This window comes from Blennius ocellaris, assembly GCF_963422515.1.
Source record: "Blennius ocellaris genome assembly, chromosome: 7".
Lineage (NCBI taxonomy): Eukaryota > Metazoa > Chordata > Actinopteri > Blenniiformes > Blenniidae > Blennius > Blennius ocellaris.
Window position 1 is genome coordinate 29,681,281 of NC_137656.1, and position 20,719 is coordinate 29,701,999.

General features: G+C 47.5%; 1 protein-coding gene across 1 annotated transcript in view; it reads right to left on the minus strand.

Moving 5' to 3' along the window:
• Window positions 1–20,719, minus strand: part of citb (citron rho-interacting serine/threonine kinase b) — a gene marked incomplete at both ends in the record, with an annotated part of 183,710 nt that overhangs the window by 123,390 nt on the left and 39,601 nt on the right. The window contains one exon of the mRNA XM_080499233.1: window positions 13,033–13,203. Within this exon, the coding sequence (XP_080355359.1) occupies window positions 13,033–13,203 (171 nt within the window). The remainder of the gene's footprint in view (window positions 1–13,032; window positions 13,204–20,719) is intronic.

Consider the following 20,719-nt stretch of genomic DNA (forward strand, 5'->3'; position numbering starts at 1 on the left):
GCCTCCATTACCAAAATGTTGTACAGGGCAGCCATGACACTGGGTGTGGCATGTGTGCCTCTGTCTGAGTCGACAGAAGGGGGGAGGCTCCAGTGGCTAAACTCTTGGTCCAGAAGAAGGACAGTAGCTGGGGTGGCTGTGTCAAGATGGAGGCTCCCAAGTTCTGACACGTTAGTCGGGGCTCTGAGGTTTTGAATGGCGGGAACTCTCCCTGCTGGGGGTTCAGTCCCATCAGTGCCACCTATGAGCCCGATGTATTCAACTTTGGTGCGGCACCCCCGAACTGTGCTGAGAACATGTTTGGTTCCTGCTTCCAGAGGTTGATAAAGGACGTGTCGTGTTGCGGCTAAATGTTCCTTAAATGTGCAGTGAGGAAGTCATCTACATAGATGAGGTTGCTGTGAGCAGCAATGTTACTCTTCATTGTGTGGAGAAGGATGGTAGACACTGATGATGGGTCTAAGTAGCCGAACTGGCACCGGTTCCAGGTGGACTGGCGGTTGCCAAAGCAAGAAACTAGCTGATACTTGAATGGGGACCACCTTCGTGGTCCAGAACCACTTTACCGTGTATGAAGCTAGAAGGAGTATGTACTGGTGTACAGAAGATGGTGATGCCACTAGGTCAGTGGGGACTCGTACCAGGTGGAGGTCTGTGAACCCCCTTTCATGCGAGTCCCGGGCGAAGATCTTGTGATAATCGCTGAAGACCTCAATGAATGCATCTCCTCGTTTCTGCGGTGGTAAAGCGCTAGCTTTAGTAGAGTGTTGCTCATCTTTGACTCAAAACCTGAATAAGGCTCTTCTGGTACAGGTCTGTTTACCAGAAGTGTCTGTATTCTCTGGTTGAGTCATCTGAGCCTGCACAACCATGTCACCTTCAGTGCTCGGTTTTGTACCATGGAAAACCTCTTCAAGATTAACATGGCGAGCGCTGGTGATGGTTCTGGTTGGGAAAATGAGGAGAGCGGTGTGTGCTGTCACTGGTGAGAGACAAAGGCAGGTTGTCAATGAGAGGCACCATCAGGTCAAGATTGTGAAATGAACTGCCAGTTAACATCTCTAAAGGTGGACATGCGGTCACTTTAATCTGACCGTGTGTCAGATTGTGGACCCGCAGGTTCAGCTCAAGAAGAGATGTGTCACAAATGGTCAGGTCAAGATCTTGACCATGAGTCGAGGAGGCACATGAACCAGTGACCTTGGTTAAGGTCTGAAGTGACTGCTGAAAGTGAGCGGTGACTCGGAACTTTGAGCAGACTGGCGTAGGTGGCAGATCTCTCTGACCAGCGTGCCAAAGGCGCCTCCAGAACCAAGGTTCCATTCCTGTGTGCCCCCCCCAAAGAAGTACTCATGTACAAAGAAGAACTCACATCCTTCAGTGACAAGAGTAAAGAGGTGTGTGCTTGAAATGGGTCTTGGCTCGTCACCTGCAGCAGTGGCTGGCCGTCAGGGAGCCTTGATGTTGATCGGCTGGGTCAGATTTTGGAAGAGACCCAGAGGTCCACTGGGCCCTGCACATATCCCGCCACTGCGTGTGTTAACTGATCAAGATAAGCGCTCCACATTTAGCATCTGAACCGCTAACTTGTGCCACCGTGATACATCCATATAGTCACCAGAGTTTGGCTGCATGTCTCAACATCCAGTTAAACTCCGGAGTTACAGTGATTCTGCTCCAGTGAGACCGCTAGCTCCGAGTGTCCCCTGCACATGCATGCGACGGATGTCTTGTTTATCTGGTCGTCGAGCAACCGCGGTGTCCCCAGAATGAGCGAGGCAAATGCCTCTAGTGGCTGCGTGGGTCATCGCAATCTCTCTTTACGCCCACCTGGTGGTCGCAACGATTCATTGCGCACTCCCTCCGCGGTGATCCTCCATCATTGGTTGTCATGGTCACCACCCCGAACCAGACACTTTTCTCCCTCTGGCGTCCGTTCGAGATCATTACACCCACTCACACTGACCCTCCAAGGTCCGCCACCACCTGGTGGACACTCGTGGTCATTACACCCCCACTCAGACTCTCTCTCTCACTCACACACACACACACACACACACACTCACACACACACTCACACACACACACACCCTTTTTCTTTGTACATAGTGTTGCTGTTTAGTAGCATAGATCTCTATGTTAGATGACGTTTGTTACTTGATTGTGCTGGTTTATGAAATAATTTCTGAATTATTTATGAACATTTTTGTGAATAAATGCCTATTAGCTGAATTAATCGATTCCTGGTAATTATTGTGTATTTCTTGTTGACAATTCACTGGTTTGTAACAGTCTGTGCTCGAATCTCACACCTTCCTTGTTATTTAATATTGTTATATTTTGGACAGGAATATTAACTAACTTAAATAACCCTTTAACTCTTTAATAACCTGGCATTTCAAGTTTAGCTGGTGGTGCCCCAATTCCATTATTATTTGATAAATAACACATTTATTCAAATTGATCATTTTTCATTAATAAATCATTATAATTTATATAATTTATTCACCTTTAAGTAACTACTCAATTACTTTAGGAGTTGTTAATGAGTTAATGACCATTTACTTCCATTAATAATTAAAATTTTTCATAAATTACTTCCAGTGATTCCTTACTTTCAGTAATCTATTACTTACAGTAATTTTAACGCTAATAACCAACCATAAATCCCAACAAAGGGAAGGTTGGATATTGGCCTGTCACTTGCTAAGACACCTGGGTCAAGGGTGTGTTTTTTAAGAAGAGGTTTAACAACAACAGCGTGTGGTACATAACCTGTTATTAGAGATAAGTTGATCTGATCTAGTATTGATGTACTAATCACAGGGAAAATATCTTTAAACAGTCTAGTGGGTATTGGGTCTAGTAAGCAAGTTGTTGGTTAGATGAAGACACGATTTAGTAGAACTCAAGGACTTCTATAGAGTGGAAGCTGGATAACTGGAAGTCAGGCTCCACTAATGAATCTAAAGATGTGGTTGATCGATCTGCGACTGCACTGGGCAGTGGGTCTTTAATTTTGTGATTGAAGAAATGTACAAAGTCATTACTGCTCAGAGTTAAAGGGATATGAGGTTCGACAGAGCTGTGACTTTTTGTTAGCCTGGATATTGTATTGAAGAGAAATCTAGGATTGTTATTGTTTTCTTCTATTAATGAGGAATAATAGGCGTTTTGTGTTTTGCGAAGGGATTTTTTATAGACTAACAAACTATCTCTCCAGGCTGTTCGAAATACTTCTGAGTTAAGTACCATTTAAGTACTATTTCTTAATTTTTGTGCCAATTTCTTTGGAGTTCACAGATTATCATTACACCATGGAGCGATCCTCCTCTGAGTTGTTGCTTTTTATACCATCATGGATCAAGGGTGAAAACAGAATCAAGTGTGGAGCAAAGTAAGGCTGCTGCTCCATCTACAACCAAGTCAACCTGAGTAGGGCTGATGGTGTGGCAGCTGTTTACTGCTGGATCCATGATGGTATTAAAGTCAATATTGGTGGGAGTACTTCCCTGAATTTGGTTACAGTCTGATAAATATCTCTTATATTTCAGTGTATTTTCAGGGGCTATAAAGCCTCTTAATGTAAATTTGAATGATACAGAAAGTGATCTGACAACAGGGTTGTGGGGAAAAACTGTTCATTGATCAATTTCAATACTGTAAGTGAGGACAAGATCAAGCGTGTGATTAAGATAATGAGTGGGTTCATTCACCTTCTGTGAAAATCCACTTGTGTCCAGTAATGAGCTAAATGCCATGTTAAGGCTGCCATTGTCAACATCTACATGAATATTAAAGTCTCCCACTATGATGACTCTATTTCTGGTTAGTTTTAGGTCTGGGATCGATGAGAAGACTAGAGCTATAAATAGATGCTCCTCCTCCTCCTCGTCCAGTTTCTCCAGGAAGATGGTGATTAACATGATGGTAGGAGTTTCATCATTGAGGCTGAGATATTCATCTCTTTTTAACCAGGTTTCAGTGAGGGTCAATAAATCAAATTTGTGATCCATTATTAAATCACTTATAAGTAAAGATTTAGACGATAGTGAACAAATATTTAACAGTCCACATTTGATTGTTGTGTGATTTTGTTTACTGATAGGAGCAGTTTTGATTGTTATCAGATTCCTATGTTTAACCCTTTTCCTTCGGGATTCATCTAGTCTTTGGTAAAATGGTCGTGGAACAGAAACAGTCTCCACATGAAAGATTTGGATGTTGGAGGGTGAGGAGACAGCAGGGAGAGAGTTTAGTTTTGAGAACACAGATGGTGAGGATGTAATTGACAGAGGAGAACAGTAGGGGGTGCTGGTGCTGCCAACAGCAGCCTGAGGAGGCCACGAAGAAGGACACTGGGGGGGGGGGGGGGGCTAATATCTGGCTCTTGAGCATGCTGGGATGAAGTCCGTCAGGACGGAAGAAAGGGGGACAGTCCCAGAATAAGTTAAAGTGATCAATCAAATCTACATTGTGGCTTCTGCAGGCGGAAGTAAGAAACGTGTGAAGGCTTCAAATTGTGCTGAAGCTGCACCTCGGCCAAGTGTGGGAATGAGACCGGAGATAAAGACAGACTTTCCACAGTTACTAAAAAACTTAAAAAGCTCATTAAAGTCCTTCTTCATGACTTCGGTTTGCCGACGGGCCATATCATTAGTAGCTACATGGACTAAACCTCGGTGGACGGATGGTGGAAGTGCGCGTACAGGCTCCAGATTCTTACCGAGGATTATGGGATTATGCGCCAGGAAGACAATGTGTGATCGCGTTGAAGAAGTGGATGTTTCTGGTGATGGAATCTCCTATTAATAATGTTGTTGGAGAGAAGAGAGGACGAGGAGCAGGTGGTGGATGAAGATGAGGAGATGACCAGGGAGGCTGGTTCTGTGGTGAAGCGGTGCCGGTGACAAGAGTGGAGCGGTGTCTCATCACGGCTTCCTGCAGGAGTCTACGACGAGAAGCGGTGGTCTTCTCATGAGAAGAGGGTCGCTGGTCTGGCTGTCCAGTGGAGAGGGAGGCCTCTCCTGCACTGTTACTCTCCGACGATGAAGAATATGCCGATGTTGCGGGAGCAGGAGGAGGGAGATCCAGGCAGGAAGCTGCCGGAGCAGCAGCAGCAGCAGCAGGAGCATCAGCTGGGTGAACTGGGACGTCACTGAGTCCCAGAGTCCCAGAGGTGAGGCCGCTGCACCGGTGCATCCCTTTTGACCACGGATTACCACCTCCGACCATGGCGGCTGATAGCTGGGGGTCGAGTAGGAGGAAGAGGAGCGAGGACAGGGAGCAGGATCCCACCAACTGTGTCCTGAAGGTCCTGGATGGTGGTAGCGTTGAACGAGGCGAGCTGTTTGGACTAGTCCACGGCTCCCTCCATGAAGCTAGACAACATGGCGTCTTTTCAGTTCTCTGGAGAGCCGTTGAACATCATCTTGAAGGTCAGTGATGGTTTTATTAGCCTTTTGGAGTGAAATATAATCCTCAGAAGGCATGGTTTATTTAAATGGTGCCTTATAGTAGTAAAAAATATATATAATAATAAAGAAAGATAAAGATGGTAAAAAGGGAAAGATATGGTAGAGGATACAGAGCTGAAGGTGAGGGAACCTGTCCAGGTTTACGACCTCACCTCCTGCCGGTTCTGCCCCCCCATGTCCGATACAATGAGTCCATAAAGATCTGATGAATCCAGAAAAATCATTCTTGTCTGTTTCTAAGATCAGCTTTAAAATGTGTGTAAGGGAAACATGAAAGATTCTTCTTGAAGAAAGATCAATGCAAACAAAACCACTTGTGTTTGTTGCTGCTGCTTTGCTGCCCATCAATGAACCAGAAGTGTCAAGACCCCAAAGGCCTTTCAGTTGTTGGACTGAAAACCTCTAACCAACAACACAAATTCTACTTATAACTTGACATTTGTGTCTCCTCAGACTAAAAATGGAACCCACACCAGAGCGCTGTGAGGTTAGTGTCAGGACCCCCCCACACACACACGCACACACACACACGCACACACACACACACACACACACACACACACACACACACACACACACACACACACACACACACACACACACACACACACACACACACACACACACACACACACACACACACATACAACTCCTCTACTCTGGACCAATATTGCTGCTTCCAGATCCTTTTTTATCAATTATTTTAGAGAAAACTCTTGCTTACTAGCTCATTTCATTTATGTATTCCAATAATACCTTTCAGACATTTCAGCACTGTTACTGGAACAGAATGAACTCTAATAAATATACAAATGACAGAAGAAAAATCAATGTTAATGTTTTCTTTGGAATGTTATGACATTGTCATCCTGAGGACCACAATGGATCCTCGAGGCAGATTTTGACCTCCCGACCACATGTTTTTCTCTCATGGAGCCAGCCAGCTTCATGAGCTAATGTGCTCCAAAAGTAAGACATTAGAAAACCAAGGTTCGGGGGGCGTGGCAACATGACGGCGAGGGAGATGCGTCCTGACCAGCTCCGACACATGTATCAACTAATTACTGTAAAAACATCATCTCTTAATTTCTCAGCTAGCTCTTGTTTATCGCTGGAAGATCAAGACGCATTTCAATGTATCTGGGAAAGGAAACTCACGCCAAGAGCGTGTGGCTCGGGACACTGTGGGCCTGACCACTCGACAAGTTACCGAGAGAGCTAACCCCGCTTCAGCGCCCGGACACAGAGACATTGGCAATGCTGAAGATGGTGGCTCCTTTTGCTGGTAATCAAGCTTATTGAATCCTTTCCAGCTGAAACTGGCTCATCTTTGGACACTACTGTTGACTCGGTTGCCTCGCGACTCAATGCGGTCAAAACTTCACTCACGGAATGTGACAACAGGCTAACTGCACTCGAGGCTAAATGTGAGACTGGAGAAATGCAACAAGCTGCTAATGGCCAAGACGGAGGACCTGGACTCACAGAACAGGCGCCAAAATCTGCAAATACTGAGCATACCAGAGAACTTGGAGGGACCACAAACTACAGAATTGATGACTTTTTGATTTATGATTTTATTGACGTGACGCTGGGCATGGAGATCAAAGACAGCCCGGAGATGTTTCACCTGGGTCACCGCCTTGCTTCTCAGCCAGACCCCAGCACAAATGCTCGCCCAAGACTGATGACAATCTGGGTTCATTACTTTAGATCAGGGGTCTCAAACTCAGATCCTCGAGGGCCGAAGCTCTGCACGTTTTCCACGTCTCTCTCCCCTGAATGTCCTGATGGTTCATCACCACATTCAGCACAAAGCCAGATAACGAGCTGCTCATTGCAATCAGCTGTGTAGAAGCAGGGAGACATGCAAATCGTGCAGGGCTGCGGCCCTCAAGGACCGGAGTTCGACATGTGCTTTAGAGTGAAGCAGCACATCCTTCAGCTGGCTTGGGAGAGAAGGCCAGTCTTGTTTTGAAGACACCAAGTACAAATCTTCCTGGACTTCACAACTGAAGTGGCCATGCGGAGAACCTTCTTTAACAACATCAAGCAGAAACTCGTGGACACAAACATCCAGTATGGTCTGCTGTTCCCAGCTTGGCTGTAGATCACATTCAATGGTGGGAGGTACAGCTTTACTCCATCGGAAGATGCAGAGAAGTTCTACGGACCCAGAGGTGCTCCAGTCAGGTGAAGCATCCAGGACCAACGAAAATGAAGGATGACATATACTCTCCTCATCTCATTAGGCCGCCACCTTCACACAGCAGCAGCATGAACTGATGAACAGGTCGGCTCTAAGCCTTTTCTCATTTGAAGTAGTGCTCTCCTGTTCTGGTTACCATATTGAAGGCCTGAGTGGTGCCCCAGCTGGGGGGTGCCAACTATATTTTATACATAGATTTGTTCTTTTTATTTTATTTTTCTCTGACGTTTCAAATTATTTTAATGCTAAGTGGAGTACTGGTTTAGTAGAAGTAGGAGGCTTAATGCAAGTTTACTAAGCCCCGTTTCCACTGCACAAAAAGTGCGGGGATAGACCGGCATAGTCCGTTACGTTTCACATTTCCACCGCAGGAATGTGGAAACAACCGCTCCAAAGGCGGTCGCTTTTCCATTGGGGTACCCGGGACCATGGAACGGGTCTGAGTTTGAGGAGCTGTCTGCTGATTGGTCAATGATTTACTGACCGTAGTTGAACAGAAAGCTGACCGCCTCTGCCTCGCATTTGAACAGAAACCACAGACCCACGGCGCACACGTGAGGAACTCGGAGCCTCCGTGTTCCGGTGCGGAGCTGCCGGAGCACAACCAGCACCGGAGTGCCTGCTCCTGCATTTGAGCAGAAAGCTAAAGGCTCCCGTCTCCCGGAGCTGCGCACCGCCGGGGCTCTGTGCCGCAGCCAGCCGGGGCGCACTCGGGTGCGGGGGCTCTAGATGCTCCATTTGGGGAGCATTTTGGGAGTGGGAGGGGAGTGTTTATTGGGGTTCACTGGTTTTTTTATTTTGCTTTCCCCCACACTTCAGAGGTTTGTTTGTTTGCAGACTCATTTAAATGACAACGGACACTGCAGACTGAAGAGAGTCCAGGTCTTTTACTCCTCTTTCACTTCTAAAAGCAGGGGTGTTGCTATCCTTGTTCATAAGTTTTTAGTTTTGACAGAAGTGGAGGTTAAAGCTGACAGATTATGCAAATATGTTATGATTAAAGGAAGTCTATGAGGAGAAACTGACTCCTATTTAAATGTACTTGCCTCATCCATTTGCATAGCTGATTTCTATGCCAGTTTTTTCTCTTTTTTTTGGAGTGGATAGTTGAATCATCTATGATAAGCAGGAGATCTGAACTGTTTAAATCCTGGTTTGGAAAAATCGAATAGATCAGTTAGGGTCAACTCTTCATCCTAATGTTAAGTTTTATTCATTTTATTCTAAAGTCCACAAGCCATCCTCTAGAATAGATTATTCGTTCATCTCTGAATATGTTTTCCTGGTCTATTGGTAATATCTAGCAGAGTACAACACTCCAGGAGGCAGTGGAGAGTTCAAACTCATCTTATTAAGAACCAAAACTTCAAACAATACTTTACAGAACAGTTCAATTACTTTATTGCAGACAACCATACTCTTGATGTGTCTCCAAATCTCCTGTGGGAAACTGCTAAAGTGGTTATCCGCAGATTCACAATTTCTTTCTCTGCCAGTCTTGAGAAAAGTCAGAGAGCTGAGCAACACAGTCTTGAGCAAGAATTAAATAAAATTCCGGAGGAATTCAATGTTCACCCATCAGCAGATCTGAGACTACAAATTGATGTAACTCCTAACTGAGACACTCTTCTATCTAAAGAGGCTCAGCAGTCTCTCCGATTTTCCGACCATAAGATCAAATCAAAATCAAAATCAAATCAACTTTATTTCTATAGCCCTTTTATAATCACCCGGTGACATCCAAAGTGCTTTACAAGCTAAAACAATACATTAAAAGTAAATACGAGAATAAATACATAAAACAAAAAATAAAATAGAACACAGGTGCTGTCTGTAGGAGGTGCGGCGGTGCTGCAGTTTGTTGAAGCCATCCAGAAAATCATAAAACAGAGCATACAGAGTAAAATAAAATACACTGCCCTAGGCAGAGTTAAAAGCCAACTTAAAAAGGTGAGTCTTCAGTTTTGATTTAAAAAGGCCGAGATCAGTGATGGTGCGAATGTCGGGGGGCAGTTTGTTCCACAGTCTGGGAGCAGCGACTGCTAAAGAGCGACACCCCACTGTTTGTATCTCCACCTTGGGATGTCTAAAAGAAGCTGACCTGAAGAACCAGGGCCCTCCAGGGTCACGGAGGGTTAAAATGTCAGACAAGTAAGAGGGACCCTGGCCATTGATGGCATTAAAAACAAACAACAGAAGTTTAAAATCGATTCTAAAACGAACTGGAAGCCAGTGGAGAGACAACGGCACAGGGGGAATGTGTTCACGTCTGGATGAATTTGTTAAAAACCTGGCAGCGGCATTCTGCACTAATTGGAGACGCGTAATAGAAGACTAGCTGAGACCGACATAGAGGGAAGACTGGCTGAGGCCGACATAGAGGGAAGACTGGCTGAGGCCGACATAGAGGGAAGACTGGCTGAGGCCGACATAGAGGGAAGACTGGCTGAGGCCGACATAGAGGGAAGACTGGCTGAGGCCCACATAGAGGGCATTACAGTAGTCCAGTCTTGACCTAATAAAAGCATGTATCGCCTTCTCAAGATCCTGTTGATTCAGAAACGGCTTCACTTTGGCCAGGAGACGGAGCTGATAAAAACTGTCTTTGACAACAGAACTAATCTGTTTATCAAATTTAAGACCGTTGTCGAACGTTACCCCAAGATTTGTAACAACTGGTTTAAAATAGGGGGCCAGAACACCAGAGTGTGTTTTAAAAACATTCGCTATAGGTGATGTACCAAACAAGATGCATTCTGTTTTTGTGTCATTTAAATGCAGAAAGTTGTGTACCAACCACTGCTTTACAAACATTCCATTAGCCTTGTAAGAGCAGTGCTTTCATTGGGTCTTATGGGTAAATATATCTGCAGGTCATCAGCATAGAGGTGGAAGGACAGATTGTGTTTTCTTATAATTGATCCCAGAGGTAGCAGATACAAGGAAAATAGAACAGGGCCGAGAACAGATCCCTGTGGCACCCCACAAGGGAGAGATGCACGTGAAGAGCAGAGGTCACCAATCATCACAGAGAAGCTCCTGTTTGCCAAGTATGACCTAAACCATTGGAGGGCGGTGCCACGGATGCCAGCATACTGCTCTGGGCGAGATAGAAGGACTGCATGGTCGACTGTATCAAAGGCTGCTGTGAGGCCCAGCAGCACCAACACAGCGGGGTTCCCAGCATCCAAGGACAAGGCAATGTCGTTATGCACCCTAAGTAGTGCTGATTCAGTGCTATGTCTGGATCTAAAACCAGATTGGAACTTGTCAATAGCACAATTTGGCTCTAAAAATGTCTGTAATTGGATAAAAACAACTTTTTCTAAGACTTTAGAAATAAAAGACAAATGGGAAACAGGCCTGAAATTGGACAGCACAGAGGGGTCAAGGTGTGTTTTTTAACGAGGGGCCATGCAGATGAGAGTCACTAAAGGCAGCGGCAAACTCTCCAGCCGTCGATGAGGTGAAGATACGGCGTCTGCCAGCTGGAGAAACAGGCTTATTGGTAGGTGGGGGGGCAGCAAAGTCAAAAACAATGGGGAAGTGCACTTACGGACTGAGTGAGACCAAAGGAGTCCAGGAGGCCTTTAAACTCATTAGCCTGCTGATTTGCTGCACAACAAACATGAATATTAAAGTCTCCACAGATCAATCATTTGTCGAATTTTGGTATAAAATCGGACAGGAACTCAGAGAACTCTTGAATAAAGTCCTTATTATATTTGGCAGGGCGATAGACTGTGGCACACAACACGGGGCAGGCGAAGTCGATCACAAACAGTTGCAGTTCGAAGCTGGAAAAATTACTAGCTGTTATCATTCGGCATCTGAAGCTCTCCTTAAATATTGCAGCAAGACCGCTGCCACGACCAGCAGCTCGCGGGGTGCTGAAGAAGGAACAGCCGGGGGGGCGGAGCTCGGAGAAGACGCTGTCGTCACCTGGTTTCAACCAGGTCTCTGTCAGCAGGAGGAAATCCAGGTCATGTGTTGTAAAAAGTCATTCAAAATAAATGACTTATTTGTGAGAGATCTGGAATTAATCAGCGCCATATGAGTTGAGCATCGGTCAGTCTGGAGAGAGAAGCGGGTGAGCGAGCGGAGATTCCCCGGCACACCGCCCCGCTGGGAGGTCCGTACAGGCCGACAACACGGGAGCAGCTCCCCGGCGTCCCCGAGAACCGGCCGGAGCCACCGGCGTCTGTACTCCGCGGAACTCCGCAGATCGTAGCCCCGATAATCCGTGGAGGATCCAGCTCGTAGGCAAAAGGGCTCGGGACGGGAAGAAGCCAGGGAGGATTTCAACCTGTTGAGAATTCCTCCTCGTTTTCCGCGTCTTCTGTGGCGACCGTTGCGGGGTGTCCAGCAGGAGAGACGCCGTAGATGTGGTGGTATGGACGCCAGGAAAGGCAGAGGCGTTTTTGAATAGTCATCAGAGCCGCGGATTGTCAGTTTTCCCAGAGACTCGCGAATATTAAGAAGTGTCAGGCGATCGTACACCTGCAGCGGTGACACACTCCACAAGGCAGACAGCAGACATAACAGCAACACACTTAGCAGAGGGAGACGGCCAGCCCAACACAGAGGCGCCATCTTGAATCCCATCTAAGGTGTATAAGATGTATGAATTTGGGAGTAAACTGAGTGGGTATTTATCAAATTTGGTGAAGGCTGAACCCAACTCCCAGGCTATCCCTGTTAGAAAAGATACATCTGGTAAAAATGCCTATAACAATAAAGATATTAATAATTTTACAAAAAACTCAAAGTCAGCCTGTCACTCTGACTCTGGCACATAATTCTATCTCATGTGTATTTGAAATCAAATTGTAATAAAATATATTTTAAAAAAGGTTAAAAGAAAAAGAAAAAGAAAAGAAAACCAAGATTCAACTGTGATGCATGTTTCATGCTGTGACCACAAGTCTAGGAGTCTGTTTACACAACAGGGTTTATAAGTGAAAAATCTAAAATTGTGTTGCATTTTCTGTCTGTTTGAATGAAACGCTGCTCAGAGCCATATCCTCCTGGGACTTGGTAGTTTTATAGTTGATAGTCACCATAAGAAAAATATCCCACTTGCTTGTCCGTCCATTGGAATGCCCCTGTTCTCCCATTGTTAATGTTGAAAACATATTGTTCTCTGCACATGTGTGGTTTCATTACAAAAACTAACAACAGCACCCACTAGTGGCCCAGCATGGTAACTACATTCAGTGTTTCTGCCGTTCCTGTGTCAACAGACATCGCTTTAAGAACGTTGCAATGTAAATGTGAAGCTTGTGCAGAGGACCTGAAATGTCTTTCCATGATTAAATGTTTATGAGCTTTAACTTCAGTGTGCACCTTCTGCATTCGATGCTGGTAATCCGTGGCCTTCCTCTTCACCTCCTCGCTGGCCTGTCGAGACTCCTTCAGCTCAGACTCGTACAGGTCGCTGCGGCGGCGAGCGGCCGACAGGTCCTCCTCCAGTTGTCTGATGGAAACCCGCATCTCCTCCAGCTGGGCGTGATATTCCTGCACGAGGACAAGAGAGAGACCTTTCATGAGGCCCAGGACACTCATAGTTCTTTGGTTGACGTACAGTAAAGCGCACGTAGCGCCACACTGTGGATCACAGAGAGTCTGTCAGAAAGCAGAGACCTGCCTTCAGTTTTTTTAAAATTATGAGCACTTTATCCAAGTTACATAATTGTGTTTTCTTAGCAGCCATTAAGTAAGCCTTTCTATCAGTGCAGCTATCAGTGTGTGTGTGCAAAGAGAGGGAAGCAGCTCTGCAGCAGCTTCAGCATTGTCCGAATTTTAATTCATAGAAAACGCTCTTATTAGAGACGACTGCATCACTCATAACTGTCTCACATGAAAAGACCCCGAGAATAAAACTCATCGAGATGAAGAAAAAGTAAGCGTATAAAAGGTGAATGAAAAGCAGGTGTGGAGAATATTGTATAGCTCATCAGCGGAAGTCACTAACACATGTCTGTTAAACAGCAATTTGTCACAGCCTAACAGATCTATCTATCTATCTATCTATCTATCTATCTATCTATCTATCTATCTATCTATCTATCTATCTATCTATCTATCTATCGTTGGAGCATTTTCAAAAAGTTATACCTTGGAAACCATTATCAAAAAATTATATTTTCAATGGCTCCAAGCACGATTGTCATGTAAACAGACACTTGAAAACACAACAAAAGTTTTGCAATGTCACTTGTTGTGTAAACAGGGCCTTAGGTGGGGGGGTATAGCTGGTGCAAATCATGAGAAGTAGGAATACATCCAAAATATATAATATATAAAAAAGTCAGATACGTATCGTCATTTTAATGTTTGTTTCACAAGTTCTATGGTGTTTTTACAGATGTAGGTTATGATGATGTTTGTTTCCTTCGGTACAATTTTTTTATCTCTGACCTGACATAAAAATAAAAGAAACTTTTTTTACAGTAATTTATTTTTATTGAGTCACTGCTCATTGTAGTAAAAGCTTTCCCTTTTTTCCAATTACTGCCATTTTAAGCAAACAAGTTTAAAGAAATGCCTCTTAAAATGTTTGCAGGAGAGAGGCACTCCACTGTAGAGACTGCAGTACTCTCTGATGTCAACTGTTTAAGAAGTACATTATAACAGCTTCCTGCTGGGGTGGTGCTTCATTTACCCACAATGCCTTTCACCTACATTGCATATGTTCCAAGAACTTACTGGGTTGGTTACAGGAAAGTGTAGTACACTGAAGTTGATCATAGTAGAAAATGATCTCAAATCCTCTGAATAGTTTGGTGAAAAAAATGACTCAGTAATTTGTAATATCACTCAGTGAGACATCCAGGTTTCACTGTGGATTTCGGCCTTGCATTGCACTATTTTATCACAGAGAACAAGTCAGAGAAGATTATCTGTCTTGGGCTCATATGTGGCAAGAGGAATTAATTCGGCCATCGTCGATCATATACTCGAGCTGAAAACACTTTTGAGGGAGCAAAAATGACATTCAAAACAGATACTCATGTGTGAAGTAGGTCACAGCTCTCAAAAATGTCAATTTATACTGCAGCTTTCACATCCAATACCTATGAGAGACTAAGACCTTCAAATCTAGTCTTTCTTAGAGTGGCTTGCAGTCATTATTCACAGTATCATCTGCTGTGTATGACAGCAACACAGGGAAACTATTAACCGTTGGGTGTAGAACTGAGTCTGTAAATTACAACCCAATAACATTGCAGTTTAAATCTGACCAATTTAGTCTGAATTCAGCATTAAATATATTACCTTTATTAATGATATTATCCTGCTAAATTAAAATACATATTTTCTTGGATCAAGTTACATTTAAACAGTAGCTTGCGGTGGTGTTTCGGTCAGGGCCAGCAGGCCAGCAGCCCACCGCCACAGCTCCACAAAATGTAACCAGTCTTCTTCTGGATAAAGTTGTTAAAGTCACTAATTGATCCCAGACACCGATTTAAGAATCACTTTTTTAATTATTAAAAAAAAAAAAAAAAATGTATAGGGCTCGCAGTGCTAGCCCTGTTGCCCCTGACTGCACACCACTGCATTTAAATAACAGCAGGAAAACATGACAAATATAACAAAGTACATGAATTTACAGATTATGACATCTGCTATGTTCTCTTTCTTATGTTTTTCAAAATACACAAACTACACCAGGTGGTAATGTTGAAACACTGCTGTAGTTTTAGAAATTCAAAATGAAATGTTTTCAGGTGGTTGGTTAGTTGGTGGGTGAGTGGGTTAGTTGGTGGGTGAGGGGGTTAGTTGGTGGTTGAGGGGGTTAGTTGGTGGGTGAGTGGGTTAGTTGGTGGTTGAGGGGGTTAGTTGGTGGGTGAGGGGGTTAGTTGGTGGTTGAGTGGGTTAGTTGGTGGGTGAGTGGGTTAGTTGGTGGTTGAGGGGGTTAGTTGGTGGGCGCGTGGGTTAGTTGGTGGTTGAGGGGGTTAGTTGGTGGGTGAGTGGGCTAGTTGGTGGTTGAGGGGGTTAGTTGGTGGTTGAGGGGGTTAGTTGGTGGGTGAGTGGGTTAGTTGGTGGTTGAGGGGGTTAGTTGGTGGTTGTGGGGGTTAGTTGGTGGTTGAGGGGGTTAGTTGGTGGGTGAGGGGGTTAGTTGGTGGTTGAGGGGGTTAGTTGGTGGGTGAGTGGGTTAGTTGGTGGTTGAGGGGGTTAGTTGGTGGGTGAGGGGGTTAGTTGGTGGTTGAGGGGGTTAGTTGGTGGGTGAGTGGGTTAGTTGGTGGTTGAGGGGGTTAGTTGGTGGGTGAGGGGGTTAGTTGGTGGGTGAGTGGGTTAGTTGGTGGTTGAGGGGGTTAGTTGGTGGATGAGTGGGTTAGTTGGTGGTTGAGTGGGTTAGTTGGTGGTTGAGGGGGTTAGTTGGTGGGTGAGTGGGTTAGTTGGTGGTTGAGGGGGTTAGTTGGTGGTTGTGGGGGTTAGTTGGTGGGTGAGTGGGTTAGTTGGTGGTTGAGTGGGTTAGTTGGTGGTTGAGGGGGTTAGTTGGTGGGTGAGTGGGTTAGTTGGTGGTTGAGGGGGTTAGTTGGTGGTTGAGGGGGTTAGTTGGTGGGTGAGTGGGTTAGTTGGTGGTTGAGGGGGTTAGTTGGTGGGTGAGTGGGTTAGTTGGTGGTTGAGGGGGTTAGTTGGTGGGTGAGGGGGTTAGTTGGTGGGTGAGTGGGTTAGTTGGTGGTTGAGGGGGTTAGTTGGTGGGTGAGTGGGTTAGTTGGTGGTTGAGGGGGTTAGTTGGTGGGTGAGTGGGTCAGTTGGTGGGCGCGTGGGTTAGTTGGTGGTTGAGGGGGTTAGTTGGTGGTTGAGGGGGTTAGTTGGTGGGTGAGTGGGTTAGTTGGTGGTTGAGGGGGTTAGTTGGTGGGCGCGTGGGTTAGTTGGTGGTTGAGGGGGTTAGTTGGTGGGTGTGTGGGTTAGTTGGTGGGTGAGGGGGTTAGTTGGTGGTTGAGGGGGTTAGTTGGTGGGCGCGTGGGTTAGTTGGTGGTTAAGGGGGTTAGTTGGTGGTTGTGGGGGTTAGTTGGTGGTTGAGTGGGTTAGTTGGTGGTTGAGGGGGTTAGTTGGTGGGTGAGTGGGTTAGTTGGTGGTTGAGGGGGTTAGTTGGTGGGCGCGTGGGTTAGTTGGTGGTTGAGGGGGTTAGTTGGTGGGTGAGTGGGCTAGTTGGTGGTTGAGGGGGTTAGTTGGTGGTTGAGGGGGTTAGTTGGTGGGTGAGTGGGTTAGTTGGTGGGTGAGGGGGTTAGTTGGTGGTTGAGGGGGTTAGTTGGTGGGTGAGTGGGTTAGTTGGTGGACGAGTGGGTTAGTTGGTGGGTGAGGGGGTTAGTTGGTGGGTGAGTGGGTTAGTTGGTGGTTGAGGGGGTTAGTTGGTGGTTGAGGGGGTTAGTTGGTGGGTGAGTGGGTTAGTTGGTGGTTGAGGGGGTTAGTTGGTGGGTGAGGGGGCTAGTTGGTGGGTGAGGGGGTTAGTTGGTGGGTGAGTGGGTTAGTTGGTGGTTGAGGGGGTTAGTTTGTGGGTGAGGGGGTTAGTTGGTGGGTGAGGGGGATAGTTGGTGGTTGAGGGGGTTAGTTGGTGGGTGAGGGGGTTAGTTGGTGGGCGCGTGGGTTAGTTGGTGGGTGAGGGGGTTAGTTGGTGGTTGAGGGGGTTAGTTGGTGGGTGAGTGGGTTAGTTGGTGGTTGAGGGGGTTAGTTGGTGGGTGAGTGGGTTAGTTGGTGGTTGAGGGGGTTAGTTGGTGGGTGAGTGGGTTAGTTGGTGGGCGCGTGGGTTAGTTGGTGGTTGAGGGGGTTAGTTGGTGGGTGAGGGGGTTAGTTGGTGGGTGAGGGGGTTAGTTGGTGGGTGAGTGGGTTAGTTGGTGGTTGAGGGGGTTAGTTGGTGGGTGAGTGGGTTAGTTGGTGGTTGAGGGGGTTAGTTGGTGGGTGAGGGGGTTAGTTGGTGGGCGCGTGGGTTAGTTGGTGGGTGAGGGGGTTAGTTGGTGGTTGAGGGGGTTAGTTGGTGGGTGAGTGGGTTAGTTGGTGGTTGAGGGGGTTAGTTGGTGGGTGAGTGGGTTAGTTGGTGGTTGAGGGGGTTAGTTGGTGGGTGAGTGGGTTAGTTGGTGGGCGCGTGGGTTAGTTGGTGGTTGAGGGGGTTAGTTGGTGGGTGAGGGGGTTAGTTGGTGGTTGAGTGGGTTAGTTGGTGGTTGAGGGGGTTAGTTGGTGGTTGTGGGGGTTAGTTGGTGGGTGAGTGGTTTAGTTGGTGGGTGAGTGGGTTAGTTGGTGGGTGAGTGGGTTAGTTGGTGGTTGAGGGGGTTAGTTGGTGGTTGTGGGGGTTAGTTTGGTGGGTGAGTGGGTTAGTTGGTGGTTGAGTGGGTTAGTTGGTGGTTGAGGCGGTTAGTTGGTGGGTGAGGGGGTTAGTTGGTGGGTGAGGGGGATAGTTGGTGGTTGAGGGGGTTAGTTGGTGGGTGAGGGGGTTAGTTGGTGGGCGCGTGGGTTAGTTGGTGGGTGAGGGGGTTAGTTGGTGGTTGAGGGGGTTAGTTGGTGGGTGAGTGGGTTAGTTGGTGGTTGAGGGGGTTAGTTGGTGGGTGAGTGGGTTAGTTGGTGGTTGAGGGGGTTAGTTGGTGGGTGAGTGGGTTAGTTGGTGGGCGCGTGGGTTAGTTGGTGGTTGAGGGGGTTAGTTGGTGGGTGAGGGGGTTAGTTGGTGGGTGAGTGGGTCAGTTGGTGGTTGAGGGGGTTAGTTGGTGGGTGAGTGGGTTAGTTGGTGGGTGAGTGGGTTAGTTGGTGGTTGAGGGGGTTAGTTGGTGGGTGAGTGGGTTAGTTGGTGGTTGAGGGGGTTAGTTGGTGGGTGAGGGGGTTAGTTGGTGGGCGCGTGGGTTAATTGGTGGGTGAGGGGGTTAGTTGGTGGTTGAGGGGGTTAGTTGGTGGGTGAGTGGGTTAGTTGGTGGTTGAGGGGGTTAGTTGGTGGGTGAGGGGGTTAGTTGGTGGGTGAGGGGGCTAGTTGGTGGGTGAGTGGGTTAGTTGGTGGTTGAGGGGGTTAGTTGGTGGTTGAGTGGGTCAGTTGGTGGGCGCGTGGGTTAGTTGGTGGTTGAGGGGGTTAGTTGGTGGGTGAGTGGGTTAGTTGGTGGTTGAGGGGGTTAGTTGGTGGGTGTGTGGGTTAGTTGGTGGGTGAGGGGGTTAGTTGGTGGTTGAGGGGGTTAGTTGGTGGGCGCGTGGGTTAGTTGGTGGTTAAGGGGGTCAGTTGGTGGGCGCGTGGGTTAGTTGGTGGTTGAGGGGGTTAGTTGGTGGGTGAGTGGGTTAGTTGGTGGTTGAGGGGGTTAGTTGGTGGGTGTGTGGGTTAGTTGGTGGGTGAGGGGGTTAGTTGGTGGTTGAGGGGGTTAGTTGGTGGGCGCGTGGGTTAGTTGGTGGTTAAGGGGGTTAGTTGGTGGGTGAGTGGGTTAGTTGGTGGTTGAGGGGGTTAGTTGGTGGTTGAGGGGGTTAGTTGGTGGGCGCGTGGGTTAGTTGGTGGGTGAGTGGGTTAGTTGGTGGTTGAGTGGGTTAGTTGGTGGTTGAGGGGGTTAGTTGGTGGGTGAGTGGGTTAGTTGGTGGTTGAGGGGGTTAGTTGGTGGGTGAGGGGGTTAGTTGGTGGTTGAGGGGGTTAGTTGGTGGTTGTGGGGGTTAGTTTGGTGGGTGAGTGGGTTAGTTGGTGGGTGAGTGGGTTAGTTGGTGGGTGAGTGGGTTAGTTGGTGGTTGAGGGGGTTAGTTGGTGGTTGTGGGGGTTAGTTTGGTGGGTGAGTGGGTTAGTTGGTGGTTGAGTGGGTTAGTTGGTGGTTGAGGGGGTTAGTTGGTGGGTGAGTGGGTTAGTTGGTGGTTGAGGGGGTTAGTTGGTGGGCGCGTGGGTTAGTTGGTGGTTGAGGGGGTTAGTTGGTGGGTGAGTGGGCTAGTTGGTGGTTGAGGGGGTTAGTTGGTGGTTGAAGGGGTTAGTTGGTGGGTGAGTGGGTTAGTTGGTGGGTGAGGGGGTTAGTTGGTGGTTTAGGGGGTTAGTTGGTGGGTGAGTGGGTTAGTTGGTGGGTGAGTGGGTTAGTTGGTGGGTGAGGGGGTTAGTTGGTGGGTGAGTGGGTTAGTTGGTGGTTGAGGGGGTTAGTTGGTGGTTGAGGGGGTTAGTTGGTGGGTGAGTGGGTTAGTTGGTGGTTGAGGGGGTTAGTTGGTGGGTGAGGGGGTTAGTTGGTGGGTGAGGGGGTTAGTTGGTGGGTGAGTGGGTTAGTTGGTGGTTGAGGGGGTCAGTAGGTGGGTGAGGGGGTTAGTTGGTGGGCGAGGGGGTTAGTTGGTGGTTGAGGGGGTTAGTTGGTGGGTGAGGGGGTTAGTTGGTGGGCGCGTGGGTTAGTTGGTGGGTGAGGGGGTTAGTTGGTGGTTGAGGGGGTTAGTTGGTGGGTGAGTGGGTTAGTTGGTGGTTGAGGGGGTTAGTTGGTGGGTGAGTGGGTTAGTTAGTGGTTGAGGGGGTTAGTTGGTGGGTGAGTGGGTTAGTTGGTGGGCGCGTGGGTTAGTTGGTGGTTGAGGGGGTTAGTTGGTGGGTGAGGGGGTTAGTTGGTGGTTGAGTGGGTTAGTTGGTGATTGAGGGGGTTAGTTGGTGGGTGAGTGGGTTAGTTGGTGGTTGAGTGGGTTAGTTGGTGGTTGAGGGGGTTAGTTGGTGGGTGAGGGGGTTAGTTGGTGGTTGAGGGGGTTAGTTGGTGGTTGTGGGGGTTAGTTTGGTGGGTGAGTGGGTTAGTTGGTGGTTGAGTGGGTTAGTTGGTGGTTGAGGGGGTTAGTTGGTGGGTGAGTGGGTTAGTTGGTGGTTGAGGGGGTTAGTTGGTGGACGCGTGGGTTAGTTGGTGGTTGAGGGGGTTTGTTGGTGGGTGAGTGGGTTAGTTGGTGGTTGAGGGGGTTAGTTGGTGGTTGAGGGGGTTAGTTGGTGGGTGAGTGGGTTAGTTGGTGGGTGTGTGGGTTAGTTGGTGGTTGAGGGGGTTAGTTGGTGGGTGAGGGGGTTAGTTGGTGGGTGAGGGGGTTAGTTGGTGGGTGAGTGGGTTAGTTGGTGGTTGAGGGGGTTAGTTGG